This window comes from Pan troglodytes, chromosome 8, assembly GCF_028858775.2.
Source record: "Pan troglodytes isolate AG18354 chromosome 8, NHGRI_mPanTro3-v2.0_pri, whole genome shotgun sequence".
Taxonomy (NCBI): domain Eukaryota; kingdom Metazoa; phylum Chordata; class Mammalia; order Primates; family Hominidae; genus Pan; species Pan troglodytes.
Genome location: NC_072406.2, coordinates 126257146 through 126271632, shown reverse-complemented (window position 1 = coordinate 126271632; position 14487 = coordinate 126257146). Strand labels below are relative to the sequence as shown.

The following is a 14487-nucleotide window of genomic DNA, read 5'->3' as shown; positions in this document are numbered from 1 at the left end:
CACAGAGCAGTAAAGGTTTTAGCCCTAGTATACCATTCTGGATTTCTACTTTGTCTTAGATCTTTTAGCCCTGGAAATTTCCCATACTTTCTTGTGAGCTCAACTATATATTAAAAGATGTTTGTTATTTTTCATCTAAAATTTTTGGTGTATTGAATGAGGAGGGTTTATCTGCCATACTTGTAGAAGCTACACTTCATATACTTTGTGTTAATTTTATCTATTGAGTCCTATTGATTATCTTATTCATGTTTTACTTATCTTTGTCCAAGTCAATGATAATCATCTTACTTACAGTGGATAAATCCAAAGACCTTAATTGGCCTTCTTCCTTTGTGCCATAAATGGACCTTCTATAATAGCTTAAATAACAGTTATTGTATTGTCTTGTTTAATACTCCCAATGATGCTGTGAGGTAGGTGCTGCCATTAGCAGGATGGGGCAGGATCCAGGAGTGTGAACTTTTAACAAGCACCCCAGGTTATTCCTTTGCAGTTGATCTATGGATGACCCCATGAGTAACAGAGCCGTTATCTGGTGCGCCATTCCCTGCTATAGTGAAGACTCTCATAATATTTTCCGTTTATTTTTTTTGAGACAGGGTCTGTTGCCCAGGCTGGAGTGCAATGGTGCAATCATGGCTAACTGCAGCCTCAACCTCCTGGGCTCAAGAGACCTCCCACCTTAGCCCTCCCAAATAGCTGGGACTACAGGTGCACACCACCATGCCCAGCTAATTTTGTTTTTTGTTTTTTTTGTAGATAGGGGATTTTGCCATGTTGTCCAGGCTGGTCTCAAACTCCTGGGCTCAGGCGATCTGCTCACCTCAGTCTCCCAAAGTGCTGGGATTACAGGCATGACCCCTTGCATCCAGCCAAGACCCTCATAATATTTCACCTTGTCTATTACAACTGTCTTTTTTCGATTATTTTCTACCCCCTATCTCTCAACTTCAGTGAAGCTCCCATGCTGCTACCAGTTATCTTACTAAAACACACATTTTAATAAGAGCTTCTGATTTATAAATTCTTCTTTGGCTTTATGTTGACTATGGAATAAAACCTCAACTTATTACCATGACAGAAATTCTTCTTCCTTTGAGGATCTAATCTATACCTCTTTTTGTTTTTATAACTACTTTCTTCCCACTCCAGCCAACACACCAAATTTAAGCCCAATAAAATAACTTGATATCTCCTAAATGTGTCATGCTGTTTTATACTTTTAGGTGTTTGCACATGATATTCACTCTATTTTTAATTCCTTTCCTTGATTCACCCCTTACATTCTATAGAATTCTGCTTAGCCTTTAATACCTAGCTCAAGTATAGCATCTTTTACCCTTCCTGCCAACTCCTCCCAGGGGATGTAAGTATTTTCATGTTTTGAAGGACTTTGTACATTCATTTACTATAATTTTTCGTATTATAATGTTTGTTTATATGCCTTTCTCACTAGATGGTGAGCTTTTTCAGAGGCCACAACTGCTACTTTGTTTCCAATAGATGATACATTATCTGAATATTAAATTATTATGAAACCAGACTTCTCTTAAAGTTGACATTGAGCTATTGACTTTTTCTAAGTACAGATATTCATTTGTCTAAAAATCTAATTCTGTTGGCCAAGTCCAGCATAATTTTCTCAGTCTTTGTCTACAAGCACATTGTTACAACCTCGGGGCCTATCATATCCCTAATGCAATGTCTTTCTTAATTTGAAAATTAGTATGACTATTTCAATGGAAACAAATCCCAGTTGGGAGATTTTTAAAATTACTTATATGTGTATGTATAGCATTCTCAGTGTTGACTAGATGTGCTTATCAGCAGTGCCAGAATTTTATGAAACATTTTTGCAGCCATTTTTCATCAAAGCATAGAAGCTTTCCCTACATTCTGCTAACTTTATTTTAATAGTTACCTTCTTCAATTCAGTTGCATCATCAGTGTTTATTTACCACTAAAAGATATTGAAAATTCCTAAAGTTTGAAGTTCTATCTTTTGTAAATTAAATGTGTGCTTCACCATATTTGCAAACCATGAGTTACTTCAAAGAAGGACTATTTGTAGAAGTTTTCATTCTGTGAAATTTCAGAATATGGAGTACCAGTTCATACTAATAGAAAATTTTTAAATGAGTATATAGTTTTCATACTTAATCCAGTTAGGTATTTCTTATTAAGTGTAAAATGCTTCAGAAAGCTTTACATAAATAGGAAATTAAATGGTCATTTGTTAGCATATGGCTACTTAATTTTCGAAAGGGAGTTAAGATTTTAGAAATTGTCGGCTATACAGTCAGGGTCCTGGCAGAAAACAGATGGCACACTTAAACCGGTGATGAAGATAATTTAATAAAAAGATTCTTTGTCAAGGTGTGGACAAGATGTAGGGATCCCAAAAAGGGAAGATGCAGAATTTCAGGGCTGCTGGACAAGGAGCAGGTATTACACCCCAGAGGGTAGTTGTATAGAGAGGGCACCTGACAAGGGGAGTGGCCATCAGCCAACTTGTGGGAACTGTGGAGGAGCCAGATCTCACTCTGCCTACGTTCCCAAGCTTCTGCCTACTGCCTTCTGTTGGGTGAACCCAACTGGAAGTTTGAGGGCAAGAGAGCTTATTGATAGCGTTCATGATGTCATCATGTTCCTGGGACACCAGTTGGGATTTTAAAAAAGTGGGAAAGGGGATCTGGAGGAGTACATGGAAAATAGCAACCATATTAGCCAAAGTAAAAGGAACAGGAAAGGGTAAAGGCAAATGCTAGGGATATTGTACCATTTTTCTATAATTTAAAATTTTTTCTTTCATTTTAAAATTTCATGGCACAAGTCCTGGGAATGTTGTGCAAAAACCAAACAATGCATTGGTAATATAAGAGACAAATACCATGTATTTCAATACATTTCCATTTGAAACATTATTTTTCATTAATGCTAAGTAATATTTTTTTTGAAGGCCAACAAGAAATGTGAAGAGGCACGCCAAGAAAAAGAAGCAATGGTAATGAAATATGTAAGAGGTGAGAAGGAATCTTTAGATCTTCGAAAGGAAAAAGAGACACTTGAGAAAAAACTTAGAGATGCAAATAAGGAACTTGAGAAAAACACTAACAAAATTAAGCAGCTTTCTCAGGAGAAAGGACGGTTGCACCAGCTGTATGAAACTAAGGTATAACTTGTGCCATTTGAAATATGTTGACCTTATTTGAAATTTGTTCTCTTTGCTTTTCCATATTTAATCAAATAATCATAATTTAACATGGTTAACACTCAAACGTAAAGTTGTTTTTATTAGTTTACCTTCTAAAACCATGAATTTTTTAGTAATTCAAGTGTTCTATTACTTGTCTGCAGAGAAAAGGTTTGCTAGGGAAAAGATAAAGTGTTGGCACATGTTGTTTATTAGATAACTTTTTCTTGAGCTTTCTAAAAACTTTCTTTTAAAATCTGTATGTTGGAGAAATTTGCATCTCAAGGGAAGATTATATTTTGGTAAAATATGTATATAGTAGTGTAAAATGAATAGTTTTAGAACCAGAAGTATAATTTGATATAATCTTAATATAACACATCACCATAGAAGAAAATTTATGTTTTTCTTACAGAAAAACATGTCTTTCTTAGATACTATCTAAAGAGATTTAGTTACTGAGCCAGCTATTCAGAACCCTTCCTGTTAACTAGCAGCCTCTCAATGGTCATATTTCCAGGGCATTATCATTTTTCAATGATAAATTTTTTTTTAATTCATTAGCTTTTAGTTCAAGAATATTGTCATTGTTCTCAGGAATTCTGACAAAACCAATTTAGTTCATATTTCACCTTAATGCCAGCCAGTTAAGAATCATAAAGATATGTTGTGTTGACAATACATCCAATTAGTTAAAATGTAAATGTAAATCATCTTTGTGTCTATTAATTGGATTTAGGATTTTACTACCCTCTTCTCATTTGGACTTTAAATAAGTTTTATAGTCTGTGGGCTATAGTGTGCCAGCCCTTGATTATAGTGTTACTGGACTGATTACTTTGTGGGGAATATAAAAGATATAATTAGTTGATTCTATAAATGAAAATATATGACCTAGTGATATTATTTTAGGAAGGCGAAACGACTAGACTCATCAGAGAAATAGACAAATTAAAGGAAGACATTAACTCTCACGTCATCAAAGTAAAGTGGGCACAAAACAAATTAAAAGCTGAAATGGATTCACACAAGGTACGTACTGTAATACAATGGAATAATGATTAGAATGAGTTTTTTTGTTTTTGTTTTTGTTTTTTTTTTGAGATGGAGTCTCGCTCTTTCAGATTAGAATGAGTTTTAAGAGCAAATGCAATAACAGTTAATGAGGCATGAAGCTTAGTTTAGTGACCCTGCAAGTTAGTTTGGACCTGAATATTTGGTGATTATGAAAAAGAAATGTCCTCACATTATTTACATATTAAATGGGGTGGGATGTTAAATTTTACTATTCATAGTTTACAACACCCAAATTTGCCCTGTTCTTTAAGCATTTTTTGATATGCAAAATTTAAATAACACTGAGAAATTGGACGGAGGAGAATGTGTAAGTTTCCAAATTTGAATGTAAACTCTAGAAATTTTAAAAAATCAATGATGCTAAGATTTTATACTCAAAAAATATACATTCTTATTTAAATATGATATAAAGATTTTAAGAATAAGTTGCCTTAACTTTTTTTATAAATATGACTCCATTGGTATTGTGCCTAGTGAATATAATTTTATTAAAAAGCTAATATAAGTAATTATAAAGGCTGATACCTGATGCCGTAATTTTAAGCACTAACTGAGCTGATATTAGAGGTAATAAAAATCTGAAGATGATAGAATGTGAAGTAAAAGAACAACTCTGAATTGTGACTTAAGAAGTGTAAGTTTATGAAAATATCAGTTTCCAGGTTTTCACAAACAGTCTTAATGATATTGGTTAAAATCATAATCGTGGATTACCGCATTAAATAGTTCTAAATCAGTAGAACTGCTAATAACCCTTGGTTATATTGTATTCTCTGATATAGCATTATCAGAGAAAACTGTAGGAGGAATAGTCTCTGTTGACAGTGGTCAAAGGTAGATTAGAGAATAGTGGGTTTCCCTCAAGTCTGAAGCTGACCTACTAATCAGCACATGTGTGAGGGAACTGCCAAGGCAGAGAAAGAATTTTCAGAAAGGAGGAGGATGACAGTCCCTGGAGCTCAACACGGCTAAGCCATCTAAGTTTTCTCTTTACTTTGAGTTACAGAATGAGGAATTGAAATTCCAAATTCATAAAAACAGTAATGATTCTCAACTACCTGAGTTGCTTCAAGATCAGAACATCATACTTGGTCATGTCTGATATCTGTGGTACTTTCCTCATCTTCATCCAGAGTGCTAAGAGACAGGCTCCTGAAACCTGTTAGAATACTAGCACTTAGGAACAAAAGAACTGTTACAGATCTGTGTAAGAGATCTTAATGGCAGCTTTGAGCTCAGATGAAACCAGATAGTCTGTAAATAGGTTAGAGAGGTGATTTAAGGCTGACTTCTGTAAGGTTACATGGTGCAGATTGCCAGAAAATGAACAAGCATATTGACTTGGTATGTAGAAATTCACTAGTTCTTTTTAACTAAAGGCATTTATTAACCAGCAAGCCTTGTGCATAACACTGTATTAGATAACTTGGAGGCTATAAAAGCCTTAGGAGACACAGTCGTTACTTTCAAAGAGTGTCCAAGATGGGCTCCCGGTTACTTGTTTTATGTATTTACCTATTGGATGTTGGAAGGAGTCCCTGGATCAAAGGATACAAGATTTAATAATCATGTGGTTATTATAGTCTACCTCTTGAGATGTGGGCAAGAGACACGAGACACTTAGTAAATTTTTCTTGAGGCACCCTTTCTAGTTTCTGGTTCCTGCCCACCAAGTCTTAGTTACTAATAATACTGCAGTCCTGTAGCTTACTGGATCCATTGTGATCAGTAGCTTCTGGTCAGACCCCCAGTGCATATTACCAGAAATTAAGAGTAGGTGGGCTGGCTACCCAGATCATCGGACTACCCAAGAGAAACAATTTGTTTCCTTCCCTAAACTCCTTTGGGATTTAACTGAAAATGTGTTTTAAACACCTAGCCTGTAAAAACAGAAGCCTTTTATTTTGAGTACAGTAAATAAAGATGAGTTTCCCCCAGTGTACCTCATCTACTTGTTTACCTACCTGGTTGCTACTTATTCACCTACCTGATATCAGGATGAGATAATCTCACTGAACGTATATACGGCTAGCAATAGATGTGGCTGTGGTTCTTTGGCTGCCATGGTTTGACTATGCTGGGTGCTTGCCAGACATAACTGCTTCAGAGAAAGCTAGAAGAATATTCTTGGACCCAGCAGCTAGACCAGCAGGAGGTTGTAGATGGTAATATAGTACAGGCCTAATGTGTGACAAGGGCTTGGTGTATTTTATGATATGTTCTGTACACTAGGTCACCCGAGGTAAGACTGTTGCTTAATAAGCTCTTCTCCCGAGGCTGTCGTGTTGTCAGTGATAGTGCCATTCTTAAATGGTTTGTTTACTCAGAAGGCCCAGTCATTAGAAGCCAGAATGGGCTTCTTATTTGCTTTGCCATTTTATCTCACTTAATAAAACTATATTCTATGTTCTATAACTGTATTCTATTGACTATATTGTATTATGGAATAACAAGGTCCAAATTTACCCTTCTACCTTAAAAAACAAAAGACAAAATATATGAAATGAAGGCTTTCAGACTTGAGACAACAGGCAGCATAGGACAGTGATCTCTGAGTGAAGGGAAACAAATGAGGTATTCCTGGAGAGTTCCAGTCTGCAGAACAAAAAGAACCTGGACAGCCCAGCAGTCTATCTGAATTGAGGAGATAGAGTTCAAAATATGGGGAACCAAGGCAGAGTCCCAGAAAAGAGAAAAATACAACAATGTGCAGTGAGTTCCCTTCAAGTCTTCAGCTGACTACTGATCAGTACATGTGTGCGTGCATGTGTGTGTGTGCGTGCGTGCGTGTGTGTGTGTGTTAAGAGAGGAAACTACAGAGGAGGGGGAAGAAATGGGGGCAACAATCCCTAGAGCTCCCACAAGGCTAGGAAATTGTTCGTGTTTCCATCAGTCAAAGAGAAATGACCTCTCAACACACATCAGGCAGGGCTGCATCAAGCAGCCCCCAGAAGGTTATTGCTTTAGTTGTGAGGATGAATTTGCCTTAGATTAAGTCTGTTATAAATCTGCCTTAACAAAACTTTAAAAGCAAGCTTCAAATAATTTGTTTCAAGTAAATTTACTATGTCCCAAAACAAAGGCCCAAAATATTTAAATGACTATGAAGAACTCTGGCACCTAAAAGCATAAATTTACTGTGTTTGGCATCCAGTCAAAAATTACCAGGCATGCAAAGAGGCAGGAAAATGGAGCCCATCATGAGAAGGAAGGAACACTAGATCAGTAGGAACAGATCCAGGCACGGTGTCTCACACCTGTAATTCTAGCACTTGGGGAGGCTGAGGTGGGAGGATTGCTTGAGGTCAGGAGTTTGAGACCAGCCTGGGCAACATAGCGAGGTCCCCATCTCTACACAAAGAACTTTAAAAATTAGCCAGGTGTGGTGGTGTATGCCTGTAGTCCTAGCCACTTGGGAGGCTGAGATGGGAGGATCACTTGAGCCCAGGAGTTGAAGCTATGATCATGCCACTGCACTCCAGCCTGGGCAACAGAGCAAGATCCTGTCCTGTGTCTTAAAAAAAAAAAAAAAAGATTCAGAAATGACATAAATAATAGAATTAGTAGACAATGAGGCAATGATGTTAAAGCAGCTCTTATAAATACATTCCATATGTCCAAGGAGATAGACAAAAGCATGAGTATGATAAGGAGAGACATGAAAGAGAAAAAAAACAGATTGACATAATGTCTGAACTGAAAAATACATTGGATGGAGTTAATAGCAGATTAAAAACTGCAGAGGACAAGATTAGTGTACTTGAAAACATAGGAGTAGAAAACTATATGCTAGTGACTCCCAGATTTACAACTTCTACCCAGAACTCCAGATTCATGTATTTAGCTGCTTATTTGACATCCGACATCTTGAACAACTTAAGGCAACTCCAGATTCATATATTTAGCTGCTTATTTGACATACGACATCTTGGATGACTTAAGGCATCTTAAACTTAACATGTCTAAAATTGAACTAAAAATGTACCCTTTCCTCCATTGCTTTCCTATGTCAATAAATGACAATCCATCCATCTCATTCCATCTCATTGCTCAGGCCAAAAGCCTTGGATTTATCCTTAATTTCTCAGTTAGCATATCCAGTCCTTCAGCAGATCTTCTTGCTCATGTCTTTTGAGTCTGTACTCACCTAGCACCTTCTCAATGAGACTTTCCCCAGGTATTCTATCTAAACTTTCATCTCTCCAAACTTTCATTCTATCCGGACTTTCTCATGTCCTTGCTTTATTTTTATTCCTTAGCACTTGCTACTAGTATGTTTTACTTATGTATTGTATTTAGTGTCTCCATTACTAGAATATGAGCTTCATGAAGGTGAGATTATGTTTGTTTTCTTATACAGTATGTCCCTGGAGCATAGAACAATGCCTGGTGCATAGATGCCCAGTGAATACTGAATGAATGAATAAGTGAAACACAGTCAATACCTTAACCAAAACATTTAATGTGATTCTCACTTTTCCCTTACTCATTTATTTAATAAATATTTATTTGGCATATAGGAATCTCTCAACTGCTATTTTTTGAGTGAATGAAGTGCTTACTATGTGCCAGGCTCTTTTTAGTTATTAATGATATAGTAGTAGAAAAACATATATAAAGTTCCTTCTCTCTGTCTCTTTTTCTCCCTCCCTGTCCATTGAGTCTAGTATTTTTAAAAGTCAATATTTGAAAAAATAAATAATTGCTTATATTTTAAAAGTGGTACTAAGTTTTAATACAAGTCAAATTATTATTAAAAACTAGCAACTGAAAATATATAACTTTCAGTACTTACATGGTAGATTTATTTTTTTTAATGACATGTAAGAAACAGTTTATTTTTGTTTTTTTTTTCTTTTCTTTTTTTTTTGAGATGGAGTCTTGCTCTGTTGCCTAGGCTGGAGTGCAATGGTGCGATCTTGGCTCACTGCAACCTCTGCCTCCCAGGGTCAAGCGATTCTTCTGCCTCAGCCTCCTGAGTAGCTGGGATTAGAGGCATGCACCACCACACCCGGCTAATTTTTGTATTTTTAGTAGAGACTGGGTTTTGCCATGTTGGCAGGGTTGGTCTTCAACTCCTGACCTCAGGTGATCCATCTGCCTCGGCCTCCCAAAATGCTGGGATTACAAGCATGAGCCACTGCACCTGGCCTACTAATGCAATTTAGATGGTTCAAGAGATGCAGGGAAAGGCATTCCATGTGGAGGAACAGCAAAAAAAAAAAGGAACAAAGGGAGATGAGTATTGGGTATTTGGGGAACCCAACCTAACTAGAGGCTTATATTAGATATTCCTGTATTAATTCAACAGATAGTAGTCGAACAATTAATATGTGGCAAGTATTGAGTTAGTCGCTATCGAGAAGCTATATGCTGTATTAGGGGAACATATAAGCTATAGTATAATGTATTGATCATTAGAATCCAGGGCATACCTAAATTATATCTATGGAAAAGCAGAGTAGGCGGCATCTGATCTGCCTTTTTTCTGAAGGGAAGCTACTGAGAGGAGATGATACCAAAAGTCCCATTTGAAATCCACATGATAAGCAAAACCATGGATCGGTTTGCTTAGGGAGAATTATGAAGAAAGAGCTCCATGGCCAGGCTGTATCTTGGAAAATCACCACCGGAAGTAAAAGCCAGTCAGGGAACAATGAAGAGGGCAGAAAGAGAAGGAGAATATTGTCCTGTAATGGAAACAGGAAGGATATTGAAAGAGTCAGGGGTGATCAGAACCGGAGCAAGTAAGTAAAGAATAAGAAGAAGAAGAAGTAATTGGATTTAATACAGGTAGCCCCTGAAAACTTTCAGAGTTGCCATCTTAGGAGAATGGTTAGGAACAGAAACCAAATTGCAGCATCAGTCTATAAAAAGACAGTTTGGGAGGCTGAGACAGGTGGATCACCTGAGGTCAGGAGTTTGAGACCAGCCTGGCCAAAACCTATCTCTACTAAAAATACAAAAATTAGCTGAATGTGGTGGCACATACTTGTAATCCCAGCTACTCAGGAGGCTGAGGCAGGAGAATCACTTGAACCTAGGAGGCGGAGGTTGCAATGAGCCGACGTCACACCACTGTACTCAAGCCTGAGTGACAGAATGAGACTCTGTCTCAAAAAAAAAAAAAAAAAAAAAAAGTTTTTATGTTTTGTTTTGTTTTGTTTTTTTGTGACAAAGTCTCACTCTGTTTCCCAGGCTGGAGTGCAGTGGTGCAGTCTCGGCTCACTGCAACTGCTGCCTCCTGGGTTCAAACGATTCTCCTGCCTCAGCCTCCCGAGTAGCTGGGATTACAGGTGCCCACCACCATGCCTGGCTAATTTGTGTATTTTTTTTTTTTTTTTTTGAGACCGAGTTTCACTCTTGTTGCCCAGGCTGGAGTACAGTGGCGCAATTTCGGCTCACCGCAACCTCCGCCTCCTGGGTTCAAGTGATTCTCCTGCTTCAGCCTTCCTGAGTATCTGAGGTTACAGGCATGCGCCACCACACCCGGCTAATTTTGTATTTTTAGTAGAGACGGGGTTTCTCCATGTTGGTCAGGCTGGTCTCAAACTCCCGACCTCTGATGATCTGCCCACCTCAGCCCCCCAAAGTGCTGGGATTACAGGCATGAGCCACCATGCCTGGCCAATTTTTTTATTTTAGTAGAGACGGGGTTTCACCATGCTGGTCAGGCTGGTCTCAAGTTCCTGATCTTAGGTTATCCACCCGCCTCCACCTCCCAAAGTGCTGGAATTACAGGCGTGAGCCACCACGTCCGGCCAAAAGACGGTTTTAAATAGATACCACAGCCGTAAACCAAAGAATTGTCTTTGATGTGTGTGTACAAAGAACTTAACACTTTGCTCATCTTATCAGGTTAGTAACTTCTAGTAATTTGCTGAAAACTGTCAAATTTAACTGTATTTAATGGCTATTAGTTAACTCTACAGATCATTTTAATTTTTTGTCAGAAACATAAAATATTATTGCTAGAATAATAATCGGCCCCTCAGTGACAGTGCTAGGACAAGAACCTTCCTACTTGCCGGTCACTTCTTACCATTCATCACGTTGCTGTACCCAACTGTGTCTCTGTCTTTTGTCAATGCAGGAAACCAAAGATAAACTCAAAGAAACAACAACAAAATTAACACAAGCAAAGGAAGAAGCAGATCAGATACGAAAAAACTGTCAGGATATGATAAAAACATATCAGGTATGCATAACTTTTAAAATAGATTAGTATCAAATTTTAGCAAATATCAGTTGTCTCTTTTTCTTTTTTTAGATGGAGTCTCGCTCTGTTGCCCGGGCTGGAGTTCAATGGCACAGTCTCGGCTCACTGCAACCTCTGCCTCCCGGGTACAAGCGATTCTCCTGCCCCAGCCTCCCAAGTAGCTGGGATTACAAGTGCCTGCCACCACACCTGGCTAAATTTTGTATTTTTAGTAGAGAGGGGGTTTCACTATGTTGGCCAGGCTGGTCTCGAACTCCTGACTTCGGGAGCCACCCGCCTCAGTCTCCCAAAGTGCTGGGATTACAGGCATGAACCACTGTGCCTAGCCAGTTCTCTTGTTCCATTAAATTTCTATATGTGCAGTATTCTACATCTGCATATGGAATGTACTTTGTTGGGCAGGCAGTTAAATGAAATGCAGGTTATTTCCAATGTTAAAGTACCTGCAGCTTAAATGGATTTTATAAGAGAAGTTTTCCAACAAATAAAAACCCTAGAAAATGTCAGAAGAATGAAGAGTGCAAGGAAATGTATAACTTTAGGTTAATAACCTAATAACTTAGGTTAATAATTTTAGGTATACTATGTATTTCACAATTAATAAACTTAATTGCAATGCTTTCTTTTCAAAGTATAAAACTTTAACCCATTTCCTATTTAGAAAAAAAGTGCAGCTTGCTGCCAGCGCTCATTTAATTTTACATAAACACACTCGAGGATGAAACAAATCTGACTGATTTTCAGTGGAAGATAAAATAAAAAAACTGTTCTTGGAGTTATTTCTAAACAGAACTTGTCTCTTATCCTAATGTAACAGAAATGTGTATGATGCTACATTAGGATTAGAGACGAGTATTCTCAGGGCAAACGGGAAATGGGTTAAAAATTGTCACACTTTTTTCGTTTTCTTTCCACTAGGAGTCAGAAGAAATTAAATCAAATGAGCTTGATGCAAAGCTTAGAGTCACAAAAGGAGAACTTGAAAAACAAATGCAAGAAAAATCTGACCAGCTAGAGGTGAGTAGTTTTGCTCTTTATATATCCTAAGTTGCATAATAAATACAGAAAGAGAAATAATGAGAACTTATTGCTATCTACTTTTAAGGCCTTTTGGAAGGAACAGGCAATAAATCTTAGATATAGTTTAGCACATTATGATTTGTTGTTTCTTTTAAACTTTTTTAAAGATGCATCATGCCAAAATAAAGGAACTAGAAGATCTGAAGAGAACATTTAAGGAGGGTATGGATGAGTTAAGAACACTGAGAACAAAGGTAATTCAGTCTTTAGTCATGAATCCAGAGGAAGGGTAAATATCTTAAATTTTGAATTCATTCTGATTTTTAAAGTGGTGGGGAAAGGACATTAATATAGAAATGTTCCATAATAAAGGAACTCAGAGTAGAGTAGAGGAGCAATTTCCTAGCAACTTCTTTTGTTGAAAGGAAAATGTCTTCCATGTTAGTCCCTTTGAAGTGTTTGCCAAACATTACTATTTCACAGCACATTTGCTGTGTCTATAACTTATCCTTGGGCTTCTCATCTAAAGGCAGTCTCATCAACGAATCAATTGGAAAGATAGTTGGACCTTAGAACTGTGTCAGAAAATAACAGGAAGGCTATATTTTTCCTGGGTATATTTAATAGACGGATAGTTTTAATGGCCAATAATCTGTTAAGTCCTCTTCGTGTTTATAGTCTTTATTGTAAGATTAGTATGTCTTCTAATATGAATATGAATGTGTATCATTCATTTATTTAGAAGTAGTCCTTTAACCACCCTGAATTTGAGGACACTTAATAATTTTAAATTGTTTTTCATACACCTTCTTATTTGTTCTTCTTGCCAGTTTTTTGAGGTAGAGGAGATATATTCTTCTTTTTCAGGTGAGGAGATGGTGATTCAGTAAAAAGTGAAATGACATGCTAAAACTCCCATGACTGAATCATAAGAAATCTGAGACTAAAACCTAGGATTGTAAACTTCGCATTATATTTTCTTCACGTTAATGGTGCTTTAGAATTTTTAGATTATTCATATGTAACCACTATATAAAATAGTTTATAAAGAACAAGAATACATGGTTTGTAACTTGGTTGTGATCATTTGATAGGTGAAATGTCTAGAAGATGAACGATTAAGAACAGAAGATGAATTATCAAAATATAAGGAAATTATTAATCGCCAAAAAGCTGAAATTCAGAATTTATTGGACAAGGTGAAAACTGTAGATCAGCTACAGGAGCAGCTTCAAAGGTACAAAATGAGCAACTTCTGTTTGTATTAATAAGCAAGCTTTTAAATTTTATTTCAAGATTTTCTAAATGCAGTTATTGCATTAAACAAAAAATTTTACAATTTTACTAGTTGAAATTTTTAAATATTTTCTCTTTATCTGAACTTCTTTGGATTATCTTTTGAGTTCTGTCATGGCTTCTAAAAATCAAAGTTTATATTCCTTAAACATTGGTAGTGGCAATTTATAAGACAGAATAGGTTGAGTCTCTTATCCATTCCTTAGCTTTCAAATTCTGTTACTTATGCACAGTGTTTACTTTTTCTTCTAAAAGGTAAATCTTGCTCTAGATCTTCGCATGTGTGTAGCTTAAGATCCGGAGCTGACATTATTCCTTGGCTCCTTATAAAACCATTTAAGTAAACTCTACTTGTGACATTACCAGACAGAACCTGGATTCAGTTTGAAGCCAGATAGCTTCTTTTCCACACCTTGCTGATAACTAAGCTGCTGGGTGTTGCTAAAAAAATCCTTACCATCATTTAGATTGATTCTGCTAATAAATTCATGGTCACTAACCTGAACTGGAAATATTAATGCACCTAATCTTACCATGTGTCTTTGGTCAGAGGTTCTCCACCATCTTCTAGCATCTTTTCTAAACCCTACCATTTTCTTCACACTTCAGTTTTTCCTCTTACCTTTCTATTTACTCTTGGCAAGTGTTTACTTCTTCACAGAAAAAATGGGAGCTGTCA

General features: G+C 36.9%; 1 protein-coding gene across 5 annotated transcripts in view; it reads left to right on the top strand.

Moving 5' to 3' along the window:
- CCDC186 (coiled-coil domain containing 186) overlaps nucleotides 1-14487 on the top strand; it is a 53770-nt gene that overhangs the window by 25964 nt on the left and 13319 nt on the right. For 3 of the 5 annotated variants that reach the window (XM_063782114.1, XM_508047.7, XM_009459276.4), the window contains 6 exons: nucleotides 2963-3175; nucleotides 4109-4228; nucleotides 11367-11471; nucleotides 12411-12509; nucleotides 12680-12766; nucleotides 13607-13749. In XM_063782114.1, the coding sequence (XP_063638184.1) occupies nucleotides 2963-3175; nucleotides 4109-4228; nucleotides 11367-11471; nucleotides 12411-12509; nucleotides 12680-12766; nucleotides 13607-13749 (767 nt within the window). The remainder of the gene's footprint in view (nucleotides 1-2962; nucleotides 3176-4108; nucleotides 4229-11366; nucleotides 11472-12410; nucleotides 12510-12679; nucleotides 12767-13606; nucleotides 13750-14487) is intronic. The other 2 variants (XM_063782115.1, XM_063782116.1) reach the window with 2 other exon arrangements.